Below are 25,581 nucleotides of genomic sequence, written 5' to 3'. Positions count from 1 at the left end.
CTTCGTAGGGTGGAAGTCAGACATGAATATGTGGGCCTGTTATTCTGTTGAGGAGCCTGGAAGGGTCAAAAGAAGGACTGGGAGATAGGCTCTAAGTTATAATGACCATACTTAAGTGGTTCAAGACTCCTATCTTCCTAAAATGTGCAGTTTGTTCTATGCTAAACCTCCATCTGATATTGTGACCATCTTCTTCCTCGTGTGTTATACATCAATGAGAATGTCTTCATTCGGCCAAAATCAGGACAAATGCCACAGCTTACCAGCAGGTGCTCACCCACACAGAATATAACAGATGCAAAGCATAGGAGGGCTTCAGGTAATACAAACAAGCCTGCACAAAATAGTGTATACACACGTGTGTGTGTGTGTGTGTGTGTGTGTGTGTGTGTGTGTGTGTGTGTGTGTGTGTACATACAGGGTTTATATATATACAAACCAAAGCAAGTTCTAGAGGTCTGAGAACTTGAATACTGCCTAGCATGACCTCACTTGCCACAGCATGTAGCTTGCTTCTTGACTTCTGGGTAAATATTGCTGTATGATTGTCAGATTCTGGTACGGTGCCCTGAAATTCAAAATGCTTACATAAATGTGAAAAAAAATCTCTTCACATTTCACCATTTAAATAGTCTGTTAAATTATACAGAAGCAGTCTATTTCAATTGAAAAGGTTGATACAATTGAAAGCAGAAAGCACCAAAGAGCAGAGGTCAGAAGCAGAGAAATGTAGGCAGCAGAGGAAACTGAGGTGGTCAGGACAGGGTCCATGAAACAAGGGCTTAAGGGCTGGGAGAGCAAGAGAGCAGGGAAGGGTGGGGCAGAAGGGGACTGCCCAGAAGACTAACAGATGGTAGCACCAAGGACCTTTGAGACTACCTCTCCACGGCAGCTAAGGACAATACATAAATCTCACTTATGCATTTGTGCTCTGCACACATGTTGACTGACTTTTGGTTGAAGACATGATGTATCAATTATTTAAATAAAATAAGGATATAAAAACAAATGAAGAAAAATACTTGCTTAGTCAAAATTCTTAAAGAATACAGAAGTGTGTTAAAATAGAGATCTGAAACCGACTAAGAAAATGAGGATTTTATAGAAGTGCACCACAATTTTAGCTAGCATATTTTTACTTACAGGAATGTTGATGAATACTGAATCAAATTCTGCTGCTGTCAGAAATCTTTTTAGTGGTGCCATGAAATACTACCAGGAAAGAAGACAGAAGTGATAATTAAGTGTAATTTATCCAAATCTATATAATAGTTTTTATCAACAAATATTTATTTAAAGTCAACTATTTATTGACATTATAAATACCAAAAAAAAGTAGAAATGATTTTCTCCATCTTAACGATTTTACACTTGAACAAAAATATAAAGACACAAATACAAGGCCATACATGTAAAACATAAAATAAAAGGTTTATACAATAAATGCTTCTAAAAGTAAGAAAGAAGAGAACGCTATTGGCTGAATGGCCAAACAGCAGCAACATTCTGAAGATATTTTTGAGGACTTACATAAGGCATCCCCCAAATGCTCTGTGGAGATGACAGCACTCTGAGATGAATTTATGAACTATTCATTGAGAATTTTAGCTCCTTGCTATTATACCTCTTTCACTCTTTCACTCGGTGCCTGTGCAGATAAAGGATTCTCCGGAAAGTCTAACCTCTCACTCCTTGGCTCCCAATAATCTTGTACTCCACCCTAACTCAGCTCCTAAATCTCACGGTCACACCCCACCTAGACCTTGTCATGGTCAACAATGCATGTGCTCCACAGCACTAGTTTCAAGCAACTGACTCTCTGCCCATGACCTCCTACCCTTACAGCGCATTCTCTCAAGCAATTCTTCGGCCTTTTTGGGTCTGCTAGTCCACTGACTCCCGCACTGCGCTCACATCCTCACGTTCCTCCTCATCCCATTTATGCTCCATGAATTGCTTCCCCGCATATGCCCCTACCCTCTCTTCTTCCATTGTGCTTTTCTGGAAAAAACAAAAACCCAGGTCAAATCCAGCATGCCACCTATTTTGTGCCTGCATTGGATGTTAAGCATGGACTAAACAAGGCCCCCAAACTCAAAGGAGTTTATAATGCTACACAGTCTGACTGTACTTCCCTAGTCAATTTCCTCTCCCATTCTCCTAAGCAACTCTTCCACACTTTCATCTCTTCTCCTAAACTCTTAATGTGAAAGTCACCAGAGGTGCTCTCAAACCTCTTGCCTAACAACACACAGTCCTCAGAGGGATCTCATTTAGTCCCACAGCCTTAATGCCATCATGCAGTGATAACGGCCTAATCTATATGTCAGTTCAACCTGTTCCCTTAATGCCAGACTCACACATCCAACACCCTCCTCACAGATCCCCTTGTTGAAGTCTCATGGCATCACAAGTTGAATACGTCCCAACATACGTATGATTCCCAAACTCTCCCTCCCCATCTCTGTCACCACCTTCACCACTCATACCAAAACCTCACCGTCATCCCTGACGCCTCTTTTTCTCACATCCTTTACCCAATCCAGCAAGCCCAGTTGGCTCTACTTTTAAAATTCATTCCAAATCTAACCACCCACACCACCATTTCTGCCCCTTTAATTACTACAATTTTCTGCTGATTCTTCTCCCAGTTTCCATCCTTGCCTCCCAAGAGCTGGAATGAGATATTACAGACTTAGATCACATCGTGTCCCTTCTGCTCCAAATGCTCCAGCTTCCCAGTGTCCCCATGTGACCTGGAGGCCCACCAGTTTGCTGACCTCACCACTCGCTCCCCTTCACTGGTTCTTCGCCAGTCACACTGGACTGCCGCTGTCCCTTGAAGCACACACTGAGCTCTTTCCCTCTGAGTGCCTTTTGCCCAGGAGTCATCTTCACTGGGATATGCACATGGCTCCACCCTCCCTCAACTCACTCAATTGTCTGCTTAATCTATCAGAGGCCTTCCGCCATCACTCCATGGACAATGCCATCAGCGCTCTTTCTCCCTATCATCTTCCCCCGCCTTGTTTTTTTTCCAGAGGACTTATCACTTATTTGCTTACTTCCATTCTTTTTTTTTTTTTATGAGTTGGAGTCTCACTCTGTCGCCCAGACTGGAGTGCAACGGCCGCTCCCAGCCACCGCAGCCTCGACCTGCTGGGCTCTGGTGATCCTTCTGCCTCAGCCTTCCAAGTAGCTGGAATGACAGGCGGGCGCTACCACGCCCGGCTAGCTTACTTCCATTCTAAACCATCTCATGAGAAAGAAAGTACCATGAGAAACAGTGTTGTGTTCACTACTGTATGCTCAGTCCCTAAAACAGTACCATCTGGGCACTAAGACATCAATAAATAGTTGTGGAATGATAAATCTGCCTTGAGATCTTTAATTACAAAGTGCTCCTGAAAATCAGAATACACGCACACATTCAGCAGAAACAGTGAGTCTAATATCCTAACTGTATTAGGCAGATTCAGACATCAGGAATAATACTAATGACTTACTTTTTCTATTGACTCCAAAGTTTCTGTATATTTTTCTTCAGTCTGCTTAATTTCTGCTAGGCAACAACTTCGTATGTCATTTTCTGGACATTTCTGCAGTGAGAATCATCAAAATAAAATTATTGAGTAAAATTCATATGTTGATCTATCTGGTAATATAAAGAGATCAAAAGCATTGCTGATTTTCTTAAACTTTCCACTATAATAAAACATAAGACATTTAACTGCATTGTGAAGTATCTTTGCTGTTTCTCTAAAATTTTGAACAACTTAAGTGAAAAAGTTTTAGATGATTAAAAATAAGCTTCCGAGTATAGACTATCTCTTTAAATTATATTTTCTTAAAATTTTTCTATGAGTTTGGAAACACCATATATGTTGTAACATCGTTTCCTCAACATACAGCACACTTCACAGGTACCATCAAAATAACTGCAAAAATAATAAAAAGGATATTTGGTAAGTAAAAACTTTCAAAATTTTTTTCAAACCTTAATATCGTTTGGAAAAAAAAATAAACATTTTTTTTAACCAAGTATTTAAGACTGGAGGTGGTATAGCATGGTACTAAAGTCAAAGATTCTGGAATACAACAGAATTGGGTTCAAGGACCAATTTGCCTGTTACTAGCTTTGCAACTGTGAACATACTACTAAAGGTTTCTGTAATTCAGTTTTCTCGTCTATAAAAGAGAGAATGCCAGCACTAACCCCAAGGAAGTGTAAATGAGATGAACAGCATAAAGAACTTAGCGCCCTGCCAAGTGCCCAAGAAGGGCCCTATCCATCTAAATTATCATCACTGTTCACCCTGTCAGCTGAGTGAACACTGACCTCGGGGCAGACACTGAAGCATTTGCTGGCACTCCAAGCAATTAACAAACATAGGATGTACAGATGATACTCTGTCACCTTAAAAATGCTCTGAAAAAGTTGCCACCAACAGCCTGTCAGTTCATGCAGTGGAGAAAGCACACTCTCATTACATTACCAAACACAGGCAGGTCACAAGTGTCCTTCTCACAGAAGCTCCTGGACAACCCAGCAGTCTTTTATTAAAGGCAGGAGCACAGCGAGAACTGAGTGCATTTGTCAAAGCACTGAAGAAACCTACATCACCACCCAGCTGATGAAGAAAAGTCTTTAGTGTAAAAGAAGGATGTATTGATAAAAACCCAAGACACTGCCTTTTTTTGTTTCAAATTATAGATAAGAAAATAATTCAAAGTAATCCTTTCTGCATAGTCTGGATACATTAATGGCAGATAAAGCTTTGAGGGCTCACATCGACTACGGCAATATCTGAAACTAAGTTTGCAAAACAGTTAAAAAAAAAAAAAGCTAGAAGACTTAAAAGGAAAAAGCTACCCCATATTAATACCAAACAAATGTGAGGAAATGTTCCTTAACATATATTTTATCTTACATTCATTTAAATGAAAAAATGTACCTGCATTATAAGAGATTTACCTTCTCAACAGGATGATTTCATGATTCCCTAAAATTAGATTCTCTGACCACTCTGCCATTATTAACAACATAGCTGGATGTCATGTCATTTCTCTATCAGGCTTGGTTTCTTACTGGCAAAATGAAAAGATGAGACCAGAGATTCCCTGTGGCTGCTCTGAGCTGTAAAATGCCACGCTCGCCCCTCCAAATGCAATCACAAGCCACAGTTCCATGGTCATAGGAAAGCAAAGGTAAAACAGACAAAAACGATTCCAAAGATGCTGCATAAATAATGACATTAATTATCTTTTTTTTTTTTTTTTTTGAGTTGGAGTCTCACTCTGTCACCCAGACTGGAGTGCAGTGGCCACTCCCGGCCACTGCAGCCTCGACCTGCTGCGCTCTGGCGATCCTTCCTCCTCAGCCTTCCGAGTAGCCGGAATTACAGGCGCGCGCTACCACGCCCGGCTGATTTTTTTATTTATTGCAGAGATGAGGTCTCGCTGCCCAGGCGGGTCTCGAACCCGCGGGCTCAGGCAATCCACTCACCTCAGCCTCCCAAAGGCGCGGGATGACAGGCTGAGCCACCGAGCCCAGCAAATTATCTTTTTAAGTAACCACTTTCCTAATAAAATATTCATTATTTTATTCATTGTTTTATCATAACGATATATAATATCCTGAATAAAATGATACTATTTTATTAATGAATAAAATCCTCATTTTTAAGAATATACTTATTGAAAAACAAGTGCCAGTCCTACGGGTTGATGCACCTCCTCTGCTTTCATTAAGTCCTCGTAGACTTCTCCGCCCTCATCTTCCCCGTAGACACAGTCGTAGAGATCTTCTTCGTCGTCCACACGGGTTTCACTAAAACAGGGGACATGACAAGAGGGTCATTTCCTATCATGCAGTGAATGCAACATCTAGAAAGAGCCTACTGGATTTTAGTAGACATTCCAGACAGGAATAAAACAGAATGAGTGGCAAGAATCAAAAAGCTCACATGACAACCCTGTCCCTCCTCATAGAAAGGATGCCAACAAGGGAATCCAACCTGGGGGGCGGGGCAGCGCCTATTTCCTGGGTAGTTACTATGTGTGGAGAACCCAGCCATCCTCATTCTGCATACAGTAGCTAACTTAATTCATCCAGCATTAATCGTCTTATCAGGAACAAGTTAGTATTTGATTCATTAAAAAGATGAGGAAGTTCAGAGAACAAAGAGTTATGTGACCTGCCAAAGAGGACACAGGTAGCCACTGGCAGAGCCAACACTTAGAGCCAGGCCTGTCTCACACTCTGAGTGTTGTGCCCCATCTATCGTGCTGCCTCTCATTTTTCAGATTTCAAGACCTCAGCTTCATCATCCGTGTTAAAGGGTATAACAGGAAGGGGATAGGAGAGTTCAATAGGATCGAATACATCATAAACAGTCTTTGAAAAACATCAGTTTCTGCAGGGTTATTAACATCTAACCCATGCTGTTTCAAGTCCACTCAGAGGGCACCCACAGGTATCCCTCTACACAGACTTTTATCTGTTCTGTTTGCATTTTGTACGAGGAAAGGGTTCCAAGGTCAGAAGTCACTTTCAAAACCCCTTTAAAATCTTCTGCTGGTCTCCTGGCAGTTGAAAATAACCCCTATTTCTAACGTTTCCACGAGCACTTTACAGTGACTGTTAGGGGTACCTTCCCCAAGCTCCCCAGCGAGACGGTAAACCCATTCAGTCAAGGTGGAACCAGCCTCTTCCACCCACTGCATATGCTGTTACTACTCTACGTTTTTCCTTTCCAGTTCGAGACTTCTTAAAGGCCTTCTATTAACTAAAAATCCCAAAGAATCAAGATGAATCCATTTAGAATGTTGGAAAGAAGCAGTAATACATTTCTGAGAAAGAAATTCAACTTCTTCAACACTGCCAGCCCTTAGCATCCCTCCAGGGCCTGTGCAGACAGAACATTATAAATTGATATGTCCAAAAAGAAAAACACTGTAACTGTAAATGTCATTCTGCAACTTGGAACATTCTTCGAAGTAGGTACAATAACAGGATTGTTTATGTTTGTCACAAAGGATTATTTGAAGGTATTTGACAGGAATGAACTGTCAAACACCCAGAGAAAACGAAGGTGCATTAAGAGAAGGGGAGCTGGTGGTAACAAGTTTCAGAAAATTCTGCTCTGAGAAAAACGCATTCTAGAGTGACTTCCCCACCCATCCATCCACCCATCCACCCAACGTTTGCTAATATCTGAATTCCAGAACCTCTGGTGTTAAAGAATGTATACAGATCAAGAGGACCCAAGAACTCTCCCACAGTCTAGTGTGGGGAGCATAATTCATGCAACCAAAGAGACACGTGCAAAATACAAGAGCAGAGAAAAAAAGCCAGATTAACTCTGACAAAAGAAGTCAGGGAGGGCTTCACCGAAGATACTCCCTCTGAACCAGACATTGAATATATTGATCAACTTATTCAATCTGTTTTTTCTGAAAATATACTACATTCCAGGAGATAGGGCTGCAGATGAGGTAGCCCTCACCTGCACATTTTCTGCTCTCATGAAATTAAAGCCCGACAAAGGGACACACATCGAATAAGGAAAGAAAGCAGATGGCCTAGCCGAAGGACACCAGCATGCGCAGAGGCACGGGGGTGTGAGGAGCTCTAGCACCGCACTTGGTGTGTCCAGGTGAGGGCAGCGGGACCCTCTCAAAGGAAGAATTGAAGCCAAATTGTAAAGGACCACGCACTCTGTGAACTCAACCTTACACTGGGCATCAGGGAATCCATCGGGGGGAGGGGGTCGTCTAGAAAAAGCCAGTCAGGCAGGGACATCCGTGATCCAAGAAGTCACGTGCTGTGGGTGAGCGACACTAAGCGCTGTGACTAGCATAAAGGCAGATGAGAGGAACGAAGGGGCTCAGGAGACTGTCAACCAGATGACTGACCAACCAGAACTAGGGAGAGAGAGGGAAAGAGTACAGCAGGCCCCTCAGCTTTCTACTCTGGAAAACTGGGGACACGGCAAGCCACTGGCAGTTCCGTAACTGCCATACTGAGGGGTCCAGGCAGCAATCCAGCCAAAGAGTGGGGAAGTTAGACTGGTTCCAGCATTTCCTGTAACACATCAAGAGACAGTAAGGTCTGGTGAGTTCATGAGGAAGCTGAGATAAGAAGTTATGAAGAAGAGATTCGAAATTGGAGGGGAATCCTGTTAGGAAGAAAAATAGACTGTGAAGTCTCAGCCCTCCTGCCTCTGATTCCCAACGGTCCTCTCCCCCCAAAAAAATCAATCTTACTGAAGTCCTGCATTTGACTATTTCCCATGAGAGTAAAGGCATGAATTGTAACAATTCATAGACTTTTCTCTATTTTAAAAACTGTAAGAGTGACACTCACAAACACATACACACACACACACACACACACACACACAAGACAGAGCTACAACTTTTGGGGTTTTGGTATTCAATCCTACACTAAGGATTTTTTTTTTTTTTTGAGTTGGAGTCTCACTCTGTTGCCCAGACTGGAGTGCAGTGGCCGCTCCCGGCCACCGCAGCCTCGACCTGCTGGGCTCCGGCGATCCTTCCGCCTCAGCCTTGCGAGTAGCCGGAATTACAGGCATGCGCTACCATGCCCGGCTGATTTTTTGATTTACTGTAGAGATGAGGTCTTGCTGCCCAGGTGGGTCTCGAACCCACGAGCTCAGGCAATCCACTCACCTCACCCTCCCAAAGGCGTGGGATTACAGGCTGAGCCACTGAGCCCGGCTGCTTTTCTTGCTAACAGTTGTTGGTCAAAAATTTCTGATGTCCGAGCCAGGAAAAAAAAAAAACCTGTGATATTCTTCAGATGGTCAACTAATCCACAATAATCTATATTAGCTTTCTTGTGTTAGGGTCACTGTGGGGTATTGTCAGGATATAGACTGTTTCCCCCTGTATCTGGCTTCTTCCTGTCCCCTCCCTCAGGAAGTGGCCTCCGGTCAAGGCCGGTCTCTGAAGGGTGAGTATATTCCCAGTAAGGAGTCATGGGCTACAGGTGACCAAGCAAAGCTGAAAGTAATGTAGTTGTCACTCTTAATTGATGTAATTGTAAATACTGGATAGGAATTTGAATGATTGGTTTGACTGTTTTGATTATAAAACTACTTGTTCTTCTGTCCCAGGTATGGATTCTTTACCAACCTGCCACCATTGGTGCCTTCTGTAAGTTTTTGTTGTTTTGTTTGTTTTATATTGGAAAATACAGTTTATTTAGAAAGTAAATTGGAGAAAGAGAGAGAGATTCACCTCCCCAAGATAGAAAAGGTGGTCAAAGCTAAGAAACATGGCGGCCACAGCTCAGAGAGTCACATAGCCCAACCATAGCTTAGCAAAGCAATGGCCACCTCCCATAAGTTTTCATCAACCAATGTCTTTCCCTGCTGGAACTCTGGGTGACTTCTTTGGAACAGGTAAACATTACACACAAGTCCTCTCGGATTTGGGGTTACTACATTACAGCCATCTATACATGGGCACGTCCAACACCCTAATAAAAGTAGGAGAATCGAGGATGCTGTACAGTGTAGCCATCTCGCACCCTCTCCACTTCATCTTCTGACTTCCTCTCTGACTTCAGAAAGAGTGATTCCCTCTGCAGTGGGGACTAAGCGGGTACTTGTTCTAGGGGCTTCCTTTTTGGTTAACTCACGCCTAAAAGTTAAAGTTGAGTATATGAGTCCACAGACATTGTAACAAAGCTAAATTCAAGCTGTCACAGTAAACTCAAAAGCAAGCATTTCTAGGGAGAGCACCAATTTGGACCTCTGACCACCAAATGGAAAGGTAAGAGAGACTGAATCTCATAGAGTATGAGCTGGCATCTCAAAGCAGCCAATTCAGGGTCCCAAAGTATTCTCCAGACTTAGGAATGCATCCTCACAGGTATTCTCATATCAAGCCTGCCTAAAAGCAGTGAAAAGAACAGGGTGGGAGAGGCTGGAGAAATTAACAGGTGTAAGTGACCACGGCTGGGGGTGAAAAAGAACAAAGTCATCACAGCACTAGAAATAATATATTCTTCCTGATACTTTAAAGAGTCTGATTACATTACCAGTATTCTCACAGTCACTTTATGAAGATTGCAGCCAATTTAATCAGACAATTGGCATCTATCTTGCTTAATGTCAATGAGATCTTGAAAATTTTGGCCAGGCACAGTGGCTCAGGCCAGTAATCTCAACACTTTGGGCGGTGGCAAGAGGATTGCCTGAGCCCAGGAGTTCGAGACCAGCCTCGGCAACTTGGTGAGACCTCATCTCTACAATAAATCAAAAAAATTAGCCGGGTGTGGTAGCACACACCTGTAGTCCCAGCTACTTGAAAGGCTGAGGTAGAAGGATCACCTGAGCACAGGAGGTCAGGGCTGTGGTAGCTGTGAGTGTCTCCAGCCCAGGAGACAGAGTGAGACTGAATCCAAAAAAAAAAGGAAAGAAGAACATTTTACAAAAAGATAATAAATTGTTCTTTTTTTTTTTTTTTAACTTGCAGGGGTCTCACTCTGTCACCCAGACGTAACTGGAGTGCAATGGCATGAACATGGCTCGCCACAACCTTGACCCTCCTCATCTCAGGTGATCCTTCTGCCTCAGCCTCCCAAGGAACTGGGACTATACAGGGCATGCTACCACGCCTGGCTAATTTTTTTATTTTTTATAGAGATGAGGTCTCACTATGTTGCCTAGGCTGGTCTCAAAACTCCTGGGCTCAAGCGATTCTCTCTTCTCAACCTCCCAAAGTGCTGAGATTACAAACATGAGCCACCACACCAAGCCAGAAATTATTCTTAATAGATATTTAAAGCATAAGACTTCGAGGCTGTTCCAAATGCTACCTACTGTGGAAAGAGCCTCTGGCCATCCATCCCTGTGGCTGTAGGTAGTATGCGTGTCCATTGCTCCTATACTGAAAGCTCTCAGAGGGGTGAGTCAGGGCACTTCCTGGAGCCAGTGCAGTGATTAACAGCCTCGACTCCAAAATAAGAGCTGTCTGGGGTCAAATCCAAAGACTATTCACCAATGATATTACCTTTAGCGAGTTACTTAACTTTTCACAATACAGTTTTCTCATTTTCAAATTGTGATGCTGTAGTAATGACCTAATAATAGTTTTGGTATGATGTGAGATAGCTCATATAATAGGGTTAGCACTCAGATGGGTACCCGATAACTCTAATCACTAACCAACTAGATAGCATGGGCCTAAAGCATCATTGCCCGGCAATCCGTAAATGCTTAGTGCAGTTTTGGCTCATTCATTTAGAAAATAAATATTCACTGAGGACCTCCTATACAAAGGGGGACCCCAAAAAACCTGTAATTTATTTGTTAAAAAATTGTGTATTTATTCTTACTTGTTTAAACTTCAGTCACCCTCAAAGTACTCTCCATTTGATACAATACACCCATCAAGATGTTTTTTCCACTGCTCAAATCAGTTTTTGAACTTGTCCATTTTGATACGTTGTTTTGTTTTACCTCTTCCACATCAGCAAACTGTTTCCCTTTGAGGACTTTTTCTTCCGGGAAAACAAACCCCCCAAAAAAGTTGCTTGAGGCAAGATTGGGTGAATAGTGAGGGTGGAGCACAGGGGTCTTGTTGTTTTGGGTCAAAAACTGCTCAGCATGGTGTGGGCAGGTATCTTTTTATGGTGGAAGAACCAGCCACCTGTTTGCCACAACCCAGGTCATTTTTTTCTACAAATCGTGATGCAGCCTTCTCACAACTTCTAGATAAAAACTTTGCTTGACCACTTGATCCAGAGGAACAAATTCTGAGTGTAATACGAGAAGACTACCCTCCAAAAGACAATTCTGACTTTTGGGGGGTCTCACCCTCGTATCTGAGATGCCATTTGAAGTCCGAGGAATTCAGCCATGAACAAGGCAAAGTTTACCTTCTAATAAGGAGACACACAATCAAGGAAGCACACCAAGACTGCCAAGGGCAGCAGTAAATGCCATAAACACTCAGAGCAAGGTGAAGGGGTGGTGGCAATTTTAGAAAGGGTCGTGAGACAGACACCTGAACTGGAAAGTGAAGGATCAAACAAGCAGAAGCAGCTCAGGGGTCAAGATCACAAAGCAAGAATGATCCCAGTGTGCCAGGCAGATGAGGATGGATAAGCCAATGAGGGGATGAATTTCCTTAGGATTTGAATATCTCTTGGAGCAAAATCTATTTCTCATTACAATTCTTTGCAAACGTGTCTGATCTATGTCAGTAGCTCCTTGAGGGGTGAAGACCATGTTTTATATTTATTTATAATCTGCTCAAGGCACTCAACCAGCAGAAGAGAATCAGCTGCTAGGACCTTTTGCCTCTTCTGACTATTACATAATAAGCCCAGAAGGACTTCTGTTCAGAATAAACACCATCTTCTGAAACACCCCTGAATAACTACAACCCTTCCTCATCTCACCCCTCCTTGAACCTATGAAGCCTGTAGTATGTCCCACAACTCCAGGAGCAGATAATATTTACTTTTAATTGTTCCTTTATTAACTAATTCCAGTTTTACCTACTACCGCTATTATGCCTTTGAGAAACTTCCAAATTTTACTTCATTGCCGTATGTTTCTTTGCTCTTTCTAGGGACACACAGCAGAAACTACAGGTCAGGTGAAGTGTGTTTCCTTGTGAAGTTTTCCATCACGATCACCACAGCCTCGACCTGCTGGGCTCCGCGATCCTTCCGCCTCAGCCTTCCAAGTAGCTGGAACTACAGGTGCGCGCTACCATGCCCAGCTAGTTTTTGGTGTTTATTTATTGTAGAGATGAGGTCTCACCAAGAGATGAGGTCTCACCAAGTTGCCCAGGCGGGTCCCGAACCTGCAGGCTCAGGCAATCCACTCACCTCAGTCTCCCAAAGTGCTGGGATTACAGGCTGAGCTACTGAGCCCGGCTTCCATCACCAGTTTAATTCTTATGGGTCATAATCATTAAGCTACTTTTTCCCCCTTATTTTAACATCCATAGTTAAAATCCCATGATATGTTCTCACTCATAAGTGGAACCTGAACATTAATCACAATAGCACAAGGGAGGGATTGGCAGTTGCTTGCTGGGCACTGCGCCAGGGGAGAGGTGTCACCTAACAATCCAAAGGACACCTGGTCCTAAACCAGGGGAAGTGAGGACCAGTTGGAGGCCCAAACTTCATGTGCACATAGATTACTTATGGACCGGTACCTGATTTGTACCCCATATCTTTGTAATAAAATAAAGTACAAAAACAAAAAATAAATAAAATTAAATCCCATGATAGATGCAAAACTGTCAGTGGCTAAATTTTGCTGAAAATGTTCAACGTACTCTATTAAATCAGGAAGGCCTTTGTAGATGTCGTCGTCATTGATGCTTTCTTCTGTTGGGAAGGGCCTAGGAAGAAGGGGAGAGAAATAAATGCGTGAATGAGCGAGCAGTGATCAGGCTGGGCATTGACATCTCACTGAACACTTAAGTTTGCCTGCTGCCAACATGGTCGTATGTCACCATGTTTAACTATGTCTGGGGCTTCCTCCAAATTGCTTGCCCAGTGGCTGTGTCTGGGGTTCCCCCAGGAAAGCGGCAACACCTGCTACCCCAAATCACCTGAAGCAGTGACAGCTGGTCACCATAGTCACGTGTGCAGTAGGGACACATGAACATGCTTGTGTGATCTCCCACCTACTACATACCTGCAGGGTCACCTCACCCATAACCATGCCCCCAACTCGGAGAACAAGAGGCCGTGTGAGTGCCCAGGCCTTCCACACCCTCTCTCTGCAGCTATGGGATCCGATGACAAATAATTTGGTAGTGATCATCCTTCTGTGACTCAGTTTACTAGTAAAGATGAACATTATTAGAAGACAGAATTTTGTGTCCTTGATTTATGATTTTTGACCCTGACAAACTTTTGTACTCAGACTTCAAGGTGTATAAATGGCTTTCTAAAAATTTGTTTGGACAACTGAGTCAACCAGACCTCAGGGAGAAGAGGATGTTTTCTTTGTTCCCTGTTCAAGAAAATCACACTTAAATCTATCCACAGTTTAATTGTTTGGCTTCCATGTTTGCAACATGATACCATGTGCTTTTTTAGAACAATATAACGCCCTAAATATATGCCTAACAAAATCACAGTGATTATACTACAGTGCCAAAAGTATTACTTTCTTTTCAGACAGGCAGCATGGCATGTTTCATAAAAACAAGAGGAGTCATCAAAATGGTAAGCTTTAAATAATTAGTAACTAGATACATTGAAAAGCAGAGTTTCACACTGGCTAACGGATTAATTTCATAGTTAAGATATTTGAGGAATCTACATTTTTTAAATAAATCAACATATCTGATAAATATAAAGTTTCAAAATCATTTTTTATAAATGTAAGTACATTTTATTGTGCTTTTATACCAATACAAGTCCACTGTAGAAAAATTGGAAAATATAGATAAGGAAAATTAGCAATAATCACTTCTCAGCCTTTAGGGTCAAAATCAAATGTAGAAAATTAAAAGTATATTTAAAAAATTCCTGACATAACTTTTCAGAATAAAAGACATACAAATTCGATCAACTTTTTCAAAATTTTTGCTGTTTAGAGCTGAGCACGGTTGCTCACATCTATAACCCCAGCACTTTGGGAGGCCGAGGAGGGAGAACTACTTGAGCCCAGGAGTTCAAGACCAAACTGAGTAACATAGCAAGACCTTATCTCTACAAAAAATAAAAAATATAAGCCATGCGTGGCGACGTGCACCTGTAGTCCTAACTACCTGGGAGGCTGAGACAAAAGGATCATCTAAGCCTAGGAGTTCAAGGCTGTGAGGAGCCACAGCACTCCAGCCTGGATGAGAGTGAGACTTTCACTCCAAAAAACAAAAAATCTGCTATTTACATATAACATAAAATATAGATTTACATGAAAAGACATGCATGTATTTCAGAGGAAATCAGGAGGAAATGAACACCAGTACAGCCTCCAGACCATCACTGCCTCATGGCTCACTTCTGAGAAGAGTTAGCATCAGCAGGGCATCCTCCCTGCGGTCGCCATGCCATGTGCACAGGGTCAGGGCTGCTTGGCCAGTGCTGAGCCCCCCATGAGACCTGCTCTCCCTAAGAACTTGCATGTAGGCTAAGCACAGAGTTCATGAAGGCAACAGAGGCAGAGACACAGGCGCAGGGCACTTCCTGTGGTTGGAGACAAGAGCTCGGAGCCCCGAGGAGGAAGGTAAAAAACAAAACCCCGCCTTTGGGAGGCTAAGGTGAATGGATTGCCTGAGCCTGGGGGTTCAAGACCCGCCTGGGCAACTTGGCGAGACTTCATCTCTACAATAAATCAAAATATCAGCCGGGTGTGGTAGCGCATGCCTGTAATTCCGGCTACTCGGAAGGCTGAAGCGGAAGGATCGCTGGAGCCCAGCAGTTCGAGGCTGCGGTGGCCGGGAGCAGCCACTGCACTCCAGTCTGGGCGACAGAGTGAGACTCCAACTCAAAAAAAACACAAAAAAACCCATGCCGTCTCCCGGGGCCTGCTGTGGCTACTGGGATTGTTGGTTTTTGCTTTTGAATCTCCTAATGTTACTTACAGCACATTATTATCAACGGCTCTAACTTAAGTATTAGGGTGAGGTAATACATTTACTTTGTACAGTCTATAGGAAATAAATGTATTACAAAATGGGCACATTTTGTTTGGTTACTGTTTTACAAAGCAGCTTGAAGACAGGCACTACGACTCAGGCATGAAGAGTACCTGGTAGGTAAGTGCCAGGTACACATTTGAAAGTCATTGGGCAAGTTAGAATTCATTCATAGAGCTGAATAAGACACATTGGCTGAACCTTGTACTCAATTCACCAACGACTGTCATTGATATATAGACATCTGGCTAACAAGTGGTAAGGTGAGGCAGGTTTGGATGCCCATGTTCTGCCTCCAGAACCCATCCACACGCCACACCGCTTTGCTGTATAGCCGTGCTGTCCAGAAGAACTTTCTGTGACGATAGAAATTATTAGGGTGATGCATAAGCTCACAGTATTTGTTCTGGCGTGGCAACACTACGGTGTTGGGTTTGTTGATCATCTGTCATTTGGAATGACAATGTTGTGCTTGTGACCATACCTTGCATTGTGAAGATTTGAAGAAAGTGAGTGCTGTTTGGGGGTTAAATAAGATGGAGCATCAAGTGGAAAAAACAAACACTTTGACATCTTCTTCTCTCTGAGTTTAGCAGAGTCAAGGCAGCGGAGGCGGCTTGAAATATCTGTGCCATGTCCAGGGAGAAGGTCATCGAGGACAGCACCGCAAGAGAATAGTGATGTCATTTCAAAGAGGCCACTTCGACCTGAGGGATTCTTCACGTTCAGGAAGATCCTCAGGCTTTGATGAGGACCGTTCAAACACTTTAACCCACCATGACCCCCATCAGTCAACCCGAGAACTGGCAAATGTGATGACCTGTGACTTGTCAACCATTGTGTGACATTTGCATTCTACTGGCAAGCCAAAAACGCCACCAACTTAAGCATCAACTCAATAGTATCAAACCAAAAAAAACCAACACAACTTGCACATCTAAGTCTGCTGTTTACACAATGCCTTCAAGACACATCCTTGAACACACATTTTTAAATACTTGACTGCCTATTTCTTAAACTCCTAAAAGTTGTGAGCTATTTTTATAGTCTATAGGAGACAATGTATTACAAAATCTGTAAAAATATGTATTTACTTAAGTATTTGTGTTTGTCTTAATGAATCACACGGACAGAAATGTTGGAGGACATTAAGTCTATATAGCCATATATTCATTTTATATATATATATATATCCATGACAGTCACTGGTGAACTGAGTACAAGGTTCAGCCAATGTGTCTTATTCCGTTCTGTGACTAAGTTCGAACTTGCCCAGTTACTTTCAAATGTGTATCCAGCACTTACATACCAGGTACTCTTCATGAGTGAGAAATGGTGTTTGTATTTAAGCTGCTTTGTAAATAGTAAACAATAAATAACTCAATAAATAATCATTACATTGAATGGAATGGGACACATGAACCACAAAGAAACGCGCTTACCTGATTCCTGTGGCCAATGCTATAGGTGTGCGAGAAAGTCGTGATAATGTTTCTATAACCTGAGAAAAGAGGAAAATGTTCATTGGACATGTAATTCAGAAAACATATGTTTTCCCCACACACAGTAGTCTTCCAGTCCGATATTAGCCATAGCAGCAAAAATGTAAATTTGCAGATGCCAAAGAGGTGCAGCACAGGAAGAGCTGCGATTGAGAACTAAAAATGTCTGGATTACGGTTTTGTTCCTTTCTTTAGCTTTTGGACTTTGAGCAGATTACTAACCTCTCTGAGTTGCCATTTCCTTATCAGGAAACACGAAGTTAGCCTGGTGACCAAACCCACACATCTGGCATTCCAAATTCTACAGTATCTGAAGGGTCCTGGGAAGCTGCATTGTCCAGGGCAGAACACACTCTCCTCGCGAGGCTATTTAAATTCATCTACTAGTGGGGTGTGGGGGAGGGGATACAACATCAGTAAGGATACCTGATCTCAAACCAGGCAAAGTCGGGACCAAAGGGAGGCCCAAACTTTACCTGTACGATGCCCACTTGTATACCTAATCCTGAACTGTACCCCACATCTTTAAAATAAAATATTTTTCTAAAATAAATTCATTTAAATCTTAAAAACAAAAAGCCCAGTCCCTCCATTGCACTAGCTGCATGTTAAGTGCTCACCCACACTTAACCACATGTGGCTGCTGTACTGGATGACACAGATGTCAAACATGTCTGTCATCACAGAAAGATCTATTGGACAGCACCACTGTACAGCAAAGTGGTACAGAGTGTGGGTGAGCTCTGGAGACAGAAGACAGGTGTTCAAACCTGACCTTACACTTGTTAGCTAGGTAACTTTGGGCAAACTACTTAACTTCTTTGGGCTTTAGTCTCTTCCTCCAGATAATGTCTCTAATCATAGTTGGATTATTCATAATCATCGCATTGTGTGAGAATTACATAAGATGATAAGTACGATATTTATTTATTTTTGTGAGTTGGAGTCTTACTCTGTCACCCAGGCTGGAAGGCAGTGGCACACTCACAGCCACCGCAGACTTGACCTGGTGGGCTCAGGCGAGTCTTTCGCCTCAGCCTTCCAAGTAGCTGGACCTATAGATGCACACCACCACACCCAGCTAATTTTTTGATTTATTGTAGAGAAGAGGTCTCGCTAAGTTGCCCAGGCTGGTCTTGAACCCGTGGGTTCAGGCAATCCTCTCATCTCAGCCTCCCAAAGTGCTGGGATTATAGGCATGGCCACCGCACCAGGCCTGGTAAGTACAATATTTAAAGAGTAGCTCTTCTTTGGTCATATCAAAAAACAATAGATATTGACGCAGATGAGATGAAAAGGAAATGCTTATACCCTTTGGTGAGAGTATCAAGTAGTTCAACCTCTACGGACAGCAGTATGGAGATTACTCAGAACTAAAAATAGATCTGTCATTCAATCCCACAATCCCACCACTTGGTATCTACCCAAGGGAATACAGGTCATTATACAAAAAAGACACTGGCACTCGTATATTCATCACAGCACAATTCACAATTGCAAAGGCATAGAATCATACTAAATGCTCATCAGCTGATCAGCAAATAATGAAAATGTGGTATATACACATACACACACACACACACACATACACACACACACACACACACACACGAGACACACACACCATGGAATACTATCCAACCATGAAAAGGAATGAAATAATGTCTTTTGCAACAACTTGAATAGAATTGGAGACCGTCATCCTAAGACGAGTAACACAGGAACGGAAAACCAAATGCCACCTGTTCTCTATCCTGAGGATCTGCAAAGTCATATAGAGTGGCCTGATGGACACTGAAAACTTAGAAAGGGGAGGGCAAGAAGGTAGCAATGAAAAATCCCCCATCGGGTACCAGGCGCACAGGTGAGGGTGGACGGTCCACTTGCAGCCCAGATTTCTTTGCCGCTAGACAATGCAGCCACGAAACCAAAACTCATGTGTACCCTCTAAAGCCATTGAAACAGATAATAAATAAATGGTAGCTATTCTTTATCATTGTCAACTTTAAGGAAATGGCCTTATGCTAATTCTGAGTGTTTTCAGGAAAAGAGTTTCTGAAATGACCCCTGATTATCTGTTTCAAAGATTCCTTAAGAAGATTCCTTAAGCAGATCTAAACCCAAATGTGCCCTGCTATAGTTTGAGCATCCACATCTAGACATTTTACTTTTTCTTCTATCTTCTGTCCTAGGATCATCCCTTTCAAAGACTCAGGGAGGAAGCCACTGACCTAAAATATATTTTTCTCATAAAGTCTGTTTTCATGATAATAGTTATAATTTGTCCTAACTCTCAAAAAAAATAAACTACACTAAACTTTAAAAAGTTCTACTATAAGAACTATTAAAAATGAGAGGAAAAAAAGGAGACAAGGCAAAAATCTACGTCTTAATCCACGTAATATTCTAATTACTTCCAGACAGAAACAGAAAAGCAAAGTCTCCAGTTTTCTGTAGAAGCCTCATAAGAGTATTAGCCACACATAGATGTGCCTCCCACCTACTTCAGGGGATAGGACAGTATATATTGTTGTAGTTGGAAACTCAGGGTTCTGGAGTAAGACTCACTGGGGCCCTGACTCCCCAGTTTTCACCTGCGCTCACTTTGACTCGTCTCTGTAAAATGTAGATAATTGCAGCTAACTGCCTCATGGGGTTAGTGAAAGAATTTAATGAGAATTAAATAAAGAATTTTTAAATGTAAAAAAAACTAAATAAAGGATTACATTAAATGAGCCCATCACATGCTTAACTCAGAAAGTATGAACTTTGTTATTAGATAAAATAAAGTTATTATACAAAAATAAAATTGAATCAAATTACATGGTGACTGTAGTTAGTTAATAATGTACTGTATTCTTGAAAACTACAACGAGAGCAGATTTTAACTGTTCTCACCCCAAAAACATACAAAGTATGTGAGATAATGTACATGTCAACTGGCTTCAGCAGGCCATTCCACAATGTACACATATTCCAAAACAACAATTTGCACGGGATAAGTGAATACAATTTTTGTCCATTTAAAAAGGTAAATTTAAAAATTATTAAGTTTTATAACAAAAAAGAGAAGGAAACTTCTTATGGTGACCAGATAAGCTAAATTGCTGACCCAAAATTCTGTATTGTAACTCTCGCCTCCTGCTGTGACCCGGGGGGAGAAGAAAAGAAAAAAAAGTTCAGTTGAAAACCTGTATGCAATTTATTCTTGGTTAACTATGTTGAACTATGTTGAACTATGATCTGATGTCAAAGCATACACAACGACTCAAATAAAACTTGATATCAGTTCACTGCCCATAATAAAGATAAGCCTCTTCAGGGAGTTCATACGTTCAGAAGATCACAAATGAGAAAATACTAACAAGCGTACCAGACTAAACTCATTCATAATAAAAATAAACCCTTGCGAAAATTTCAAAATTATGTAATCCTGAGTGAAAAGTCTACTTTGGGGAGGTTCTGGGTAACCAGCTTAATAGTTAGGCCCTTGAGTTAACCCTAGTGTTTAACCTTTGCTTGCACCTGACCCTGATGTAGCACTGTTATGGAGCTACGAGTGAAATCAGGCTCCAGTTCTAGTTTACACTGTGGTCCCAGCATTGTCACTACTTAAGAACAAGAATAGTAGAACTATTGCTACGTGTTCTATTATTGCTATTCTATTATATGTTTACAATGCATTTTATTCCTTGGGGTATTTTTGGTAATAATGACTAGGCAACTACAAAATAAGAGTGTGTATTTTGTTTCTTTTCCCCAACAAAGAGAACAACTTCACCCTCTGACCGCCTCCTCTTCCAGCAGAAAACCATAGCTTGATTTTTTTTTTTTTTATACAAGTGACCACCGGAGGGAGCCAGATGATAGTCTATTAGCTTAGCCCTGCCTAGACTGTATTTATAAGCACAAACTTTTGAAAATCATGCTGAGACCAACTCATTTTCTTTAACAAGGGTTATTTATTACTACTCAGGAATAGAAAAATAACAAAGAACAACTTCAGTGGATGAGGGGGTTGGAAAGATGGCATGTCATATATCTCAAAGTGAGTATGAGTTTGGTGTCTTGTACGTTGAGTTCATCCATCCATCAACTCTAAGTTTAGCCAAAGCAAATAAGCACTGTTTGGTCCACGGGGTGTTTTCAGAACAATGTGTATTCTATAAAGGCGGAGGGTATCCGGATTTGGAAACACACAAGTACACAAACTCATGCCAGATTCTTGAGTTCTCTGCGTGGAAATTCTGACCTGCGATTAGAAACATCCACCCAGGAACATCCCCCAAAGACACTAAGAAAACTATTTTCCCTGTCACGCACTAATTTCCAAATTGTTACCTCAAAATAATATACAAGTTTGAGGTTCCTGAACATGAACTCTCAGAAAGGGAGGTAAGGACTAAGAAAATTTGCAAGTTAACTAGCCAGCAATCAACTACACAAAATCCACATCACGAATTTCTCTCTTCACCTATGTCCATCCCTTGATGGGTAAGAAGAGTGGTTTTTGTAAAGAAATGAAAATAATTTTTGATTATTTTCATGGCTCACTGAAACCTCAATCTCCTGGGTTCCCACAATCCTTCTACCTCAACCTCCCTAAAAGCTGGGACTACAGGTATGCACCACCATGCTTATTTCTTTTTTTCATTTTTGTAGAGATGAAGTCTCACTGGGTTGCCCAGGCTGATCTCAAACTCCTGGACTCAAGCAATCCTCCCACCTTGGCCTCCCAAAGCACCAGGATCTCAGGCATGAGCCACTGCACCCAGCCAAAACTGCATTTTTAAAAGGTATCTCAGTAAAGCGAAGGGTAGACAGGGGTGGAGGAATGTGGGGTACAGACAAGGAGCCAGGAGACCAACTCAGGGGTCTTTCCCACCATCCGAGTGAGAAGCAAGGAGGCTGAGCCAAAACAGCGGCAGGGGAGACCAACAGGAAGTGGAAATGCTGGGAGTCTCTCGGAAGAGAGGCTGGTGCTCTGTGAAGGCTGAAAGAGGAAAGCCAGCCAGGATGACCCGGGCAAGCTATAAAGCCCTGGAGGGCCGGGCCCCGAGGCCGCCTACCCAGAAAACCTTGGGCAGGCACACAGGCGGGAAGTTCTTGCTCTGTGTGACCCTCTACACGGGGACATGCATGCCCCGAACCCAGAGAGGCCAGCCTCCTCCTCCAGGGAGCCTTCTCCCACTGTCTCCATTCCCAGGCTGTGTCCCCAGAGGACCCTGGACATGATTCTGCCCTCGCACCTAGCATCTTATTTACAATAAAAACGTATTGGCTTTTAGAAATAATTTAAAAACAACTCCTGTTTATTCTGTCCAATTGAAACAACAAAACAAAAGATTCCCACCCCTCCCATTTTCTGCCTAACCGGATGGCAACTATGAATCTGGTGAGACTGGCAGAATTGTTCTTTTTTTCCTTTGTTTTATTATTATCAAGTAATGTGTTCTTATGATACAGACTTTTCTACAGTGTGTTTTTGTCACCAACGTCACATCAGTACATGTAAGACTGGATGCAGTGGCTCAGGCCTGCAATCCCTGCACTTTGGGAGGTTGAGGTGGGAGGACTGCCTGAGCCCAGGAGTTTGAGAGCAGCCTGGGCAACATAGCGAGACCTCAAAAAAATCAAAAAATCAAAAAAATAGCCAGGTGATGTGGCATGAGCCTGGTACCAGCTACTTGGGAGGCTAAGGCAGAAGGATTGCTTGAGCCCAGGAAACCGAGGCTGTGGCAGGCCTTGATCATGCCACTGCACTCCAGTCTGGGGGCAGAGTGAGACTCCAACTCAAAAAAAAAAAAAAAAAAAAAAAATTATAGATCTATTTTGTTCATTTTGCTGTACAACATTCCAGTGTATATAAATAACAATGATTCAGCCATTCTCTTGCTAATGAGCTTTTTCATTGCAAAACCTGCAATTACCATCCTCACCACCTAGCTTTTCAAGTGTGCACAGGTGTTCCTGTGTGGAAGATTCTTCAATGGGGTGCACTAGGATGAAAGGCATGGCCATCTATATGGACATATAACAAGGCATTCTAGGGATCTGTTGGTCTTTCCCATCTGGCCATGGAAAATGCCTGAAGGGCAGGGAAATCCAGCTGTTTCTTCTTGGTTGTATTCTCATCACCCAGGTCACAGCCGGGCTCATGACAACCACTTAACACAAAAGCAGTCGTTGCTCAAGCAAATGAATGCATAATCCTGACCTTGCAAAATCGTTGTGAGGATTGGAGATGATGTCTCGAGATATGTAAAGGGCTGGGCCAGGCCCAAGTGGGGAAGGGATGAATAATTGAAGAAGAGCCCATTATGAAAATTGAATATTAAGCAGGACAGAGAGTTGCCTGTCTCCTCAAACCTAGCGCCCACATGCATCCTGCCCCTTCCCCCATCGATCACGCCCCCCAGTGAGGACTTTTATTGTGTTTTGTTTGTGCTCTTAGTTTTTAATCATCTTGCTCGTTAGTTTAAAAACCACAAAATAAAACAGCTTCAACAATAGAATGGAGATATTGGACACAGACAGAGCAACCCGTTTTTAACGATTCTCTTTGTGAGCTTTTCTGGTGAATTCCCACTCTTGGCTTATCTGGCACATGAGTGCTGTTGATATTGTAATTTGTAACTAAAACAAGTCGTCCATGCAGAAACAGTATGATACAGCTACTTCTAAGGTCCTGAGTTAAGGAAGCCACAGTTGAAAGAATAATGGGGAAGAAGCCATGGAGACCAGCATGCAGGTCTGCCAAAAAGTTGATAATTAATTATGGATTTATCTCCTTGAGTTCTCTATTTAGAAGTTTTAGCTCTTTTCTCACCCTGTGACCCAATGAGAAGGCTACTATTAAGTTTTTTATTTAAGTCAAGGTCTCACTCAATCACCCAGGTTGGAATGCAGTGGCATAATCACGGCTCTCCGCAGCTTTGATTTCCCGGGCTCAGCTGATCCTTCTGCCTCAGCCTCCCAAGTAGCTGGGACTACAGGAGCACACCACCACACCCAGCTAATCGTTTGATTTTTCATAGCGATGAGGTCTTGCTATGTTGCCCAGGCTGGTCTCGAACTCTTGAGCTCAAGCAATCCTCTCACCTAATCACCCTTGCAGTGTGATTACCGGCGTTGAGCTGGGATTACAGGCGTTGAGCCACCATGCCTGGCCTATTATTAGGAGTCTTGAACAAGAAGCTAGCTTCAGTAGTTCCTGGGGAAGTGATGCTTACAGGGGGGCAGGCCCTGCAAGGGTGATTAGGCAGCTGAGCCTTGAGCTCCGAGTGCAAGACTAGCTTGGTGGTGGGAGAAGGGGCCCAGCAGCATGGTGGTCCCCATCCCCCATCCCGTGTGAAGTTGATAAGCGGCTCAAGTCAAGGATGCCACAGCCTGATTCCTGTGGGCTCAGAGCAAGTGCCCCGTGGGGCTGGAAGAAAAGCCCAGGGGAGTGTGGGCCTGAGCATGCCGAACAGCGAAGCTCAGACAGAAGCATCGCCTGTAGACCTGGTGGGCTGCAACCCAGCGGTGGCCCAGAGACCCCGTAGGACCTAGGCATCCCCAACACCAGAGTCTCCGATGATAAGGCCTCATGTTGTTAAACCAGACCAGATGGTGAGTTCCAGATGAACAATGTATTGCACCTTAATTCTCCTAGGAAATCAACAGGACTCGTTATCTTAATCTTCTTGGCAACTCTAATTTCACACAGTAAATTACCCCATTAGGACACACTGCCAGTTAGTGTCACTTCCAGCAACACATCTTAGAGATTTCCTAAAGCACCTGTTCGTTGTTTTGGTCCATGGCATGATAGTGAAAAGCATCCCTGGTACCTCCGCAAAACAGTACCACTAGATAAGGTCAACAACACACTCTGTATCAAGGAGCTTATGAGCCATGAGAAATGAATTTCCATTGTTCAGAAAAGCAGGAGATTCAGTGAGTCCAAAAATACAGTTTGGGCTGGCCTTGAATAGGAACATAAATACAAGAAGTATTCTAGACTTATGATTTTTTGAATCTTCAAAAGTGAAACTATACAAGAACTTCCCTTTAGGAAAGCCACATGTTGGACCGGTTAGTAGTGCAGGCTTGAGAGTCAGTTTCTCTGAGTTCAAATCCCAGTGCCACCTCTCACTCGCTGGGAGAGCACAAGAGTTAAGTAGACATCCTGTGCCCTAGTTCCCTTAACTATGGAATCACAATAAAAACATTTCCTAGCACACAAGTTCACAGTGAAGTTTAAAGAAGGTCATACATACGCACACAGAAGAGTGTTTTGCATGTCAATCTTTCTTTCTTTTTAATTTTAGGTTTGGGGGTACACATGTGTGTTTGTTACATGGACATATTGTGTAGTGGTGGGGACTGGGTTTCGGGCAGCCCATTCATCAGAAAATGAATACTGTGCCCCACATGTAACTTCTGAACC

The 25,581-nt window shown here is 42.6% G+C and overlaps 1 protein-coding gene across 1 annotated transcript in view; it reads right to left on the bottom strand.

The window, feature by feature from the left end:
• LOC103267580 (guanine nucleotide exchange factor VAV3-like) overlaps positions 1–24,740 on the bottom strand; it is a 112,866-nt gene extending 88,126 nt beyond the window's left edge. The window contains exons 1-7 of the mRNA XM_008065168.2: positions 24,621–24,740; positions 24,383–24,517; positions 17,091–17,149; positions 13,330–13,395; positions 5,722–5,830; positions 3,507–3,599; positions 1,144–1,212 (exon numbers count right to left, since the gene is read on the bottom strand). Coding sequence (XP_008063359.2) covers positions 1,144–1,212; positions 3,507–3,599; positions 5,722–5,830; positions 13,330–13,395; positions 17,091–17,149; positions 24,383–24,517; positions 24,621–24,740 — 651 coding nt within the window. The remainder of the gene's footprint in view (positions 1–1,143; positions 1,213–3,506; positions 3,600–5,721; positions 5,831–13,329; positions 13,396–17,090; positions 17,150–24,382; positions 24,518–24,620) is intronic.
• Between the last annotated feature and the right edge of the window lie 841 nt (positions 24,741–25,581).

This window comes from Carlito syrichta, unplaced genomic scaffold, assembly GCF_000164805.1.
Source record: "Carlito syrichta isolate Samal-C Ts95f unplaced genomic scaffold, Tarsius_syrichta-2.0.1 Scaffold308179, whole genome shotgun sequence".
Classification (NCBI taxonomy): Eukaryota; Metazoa; Chordata; class Mammalia; order Primates; family Tarsiidae; genus Carlito; species Carlito syrichta.
The sequence above is the reverse complement of the archived record's forward strand: the minus strand, read 5'-3'. Positions and strand labels throughout refer to the sequence as shown.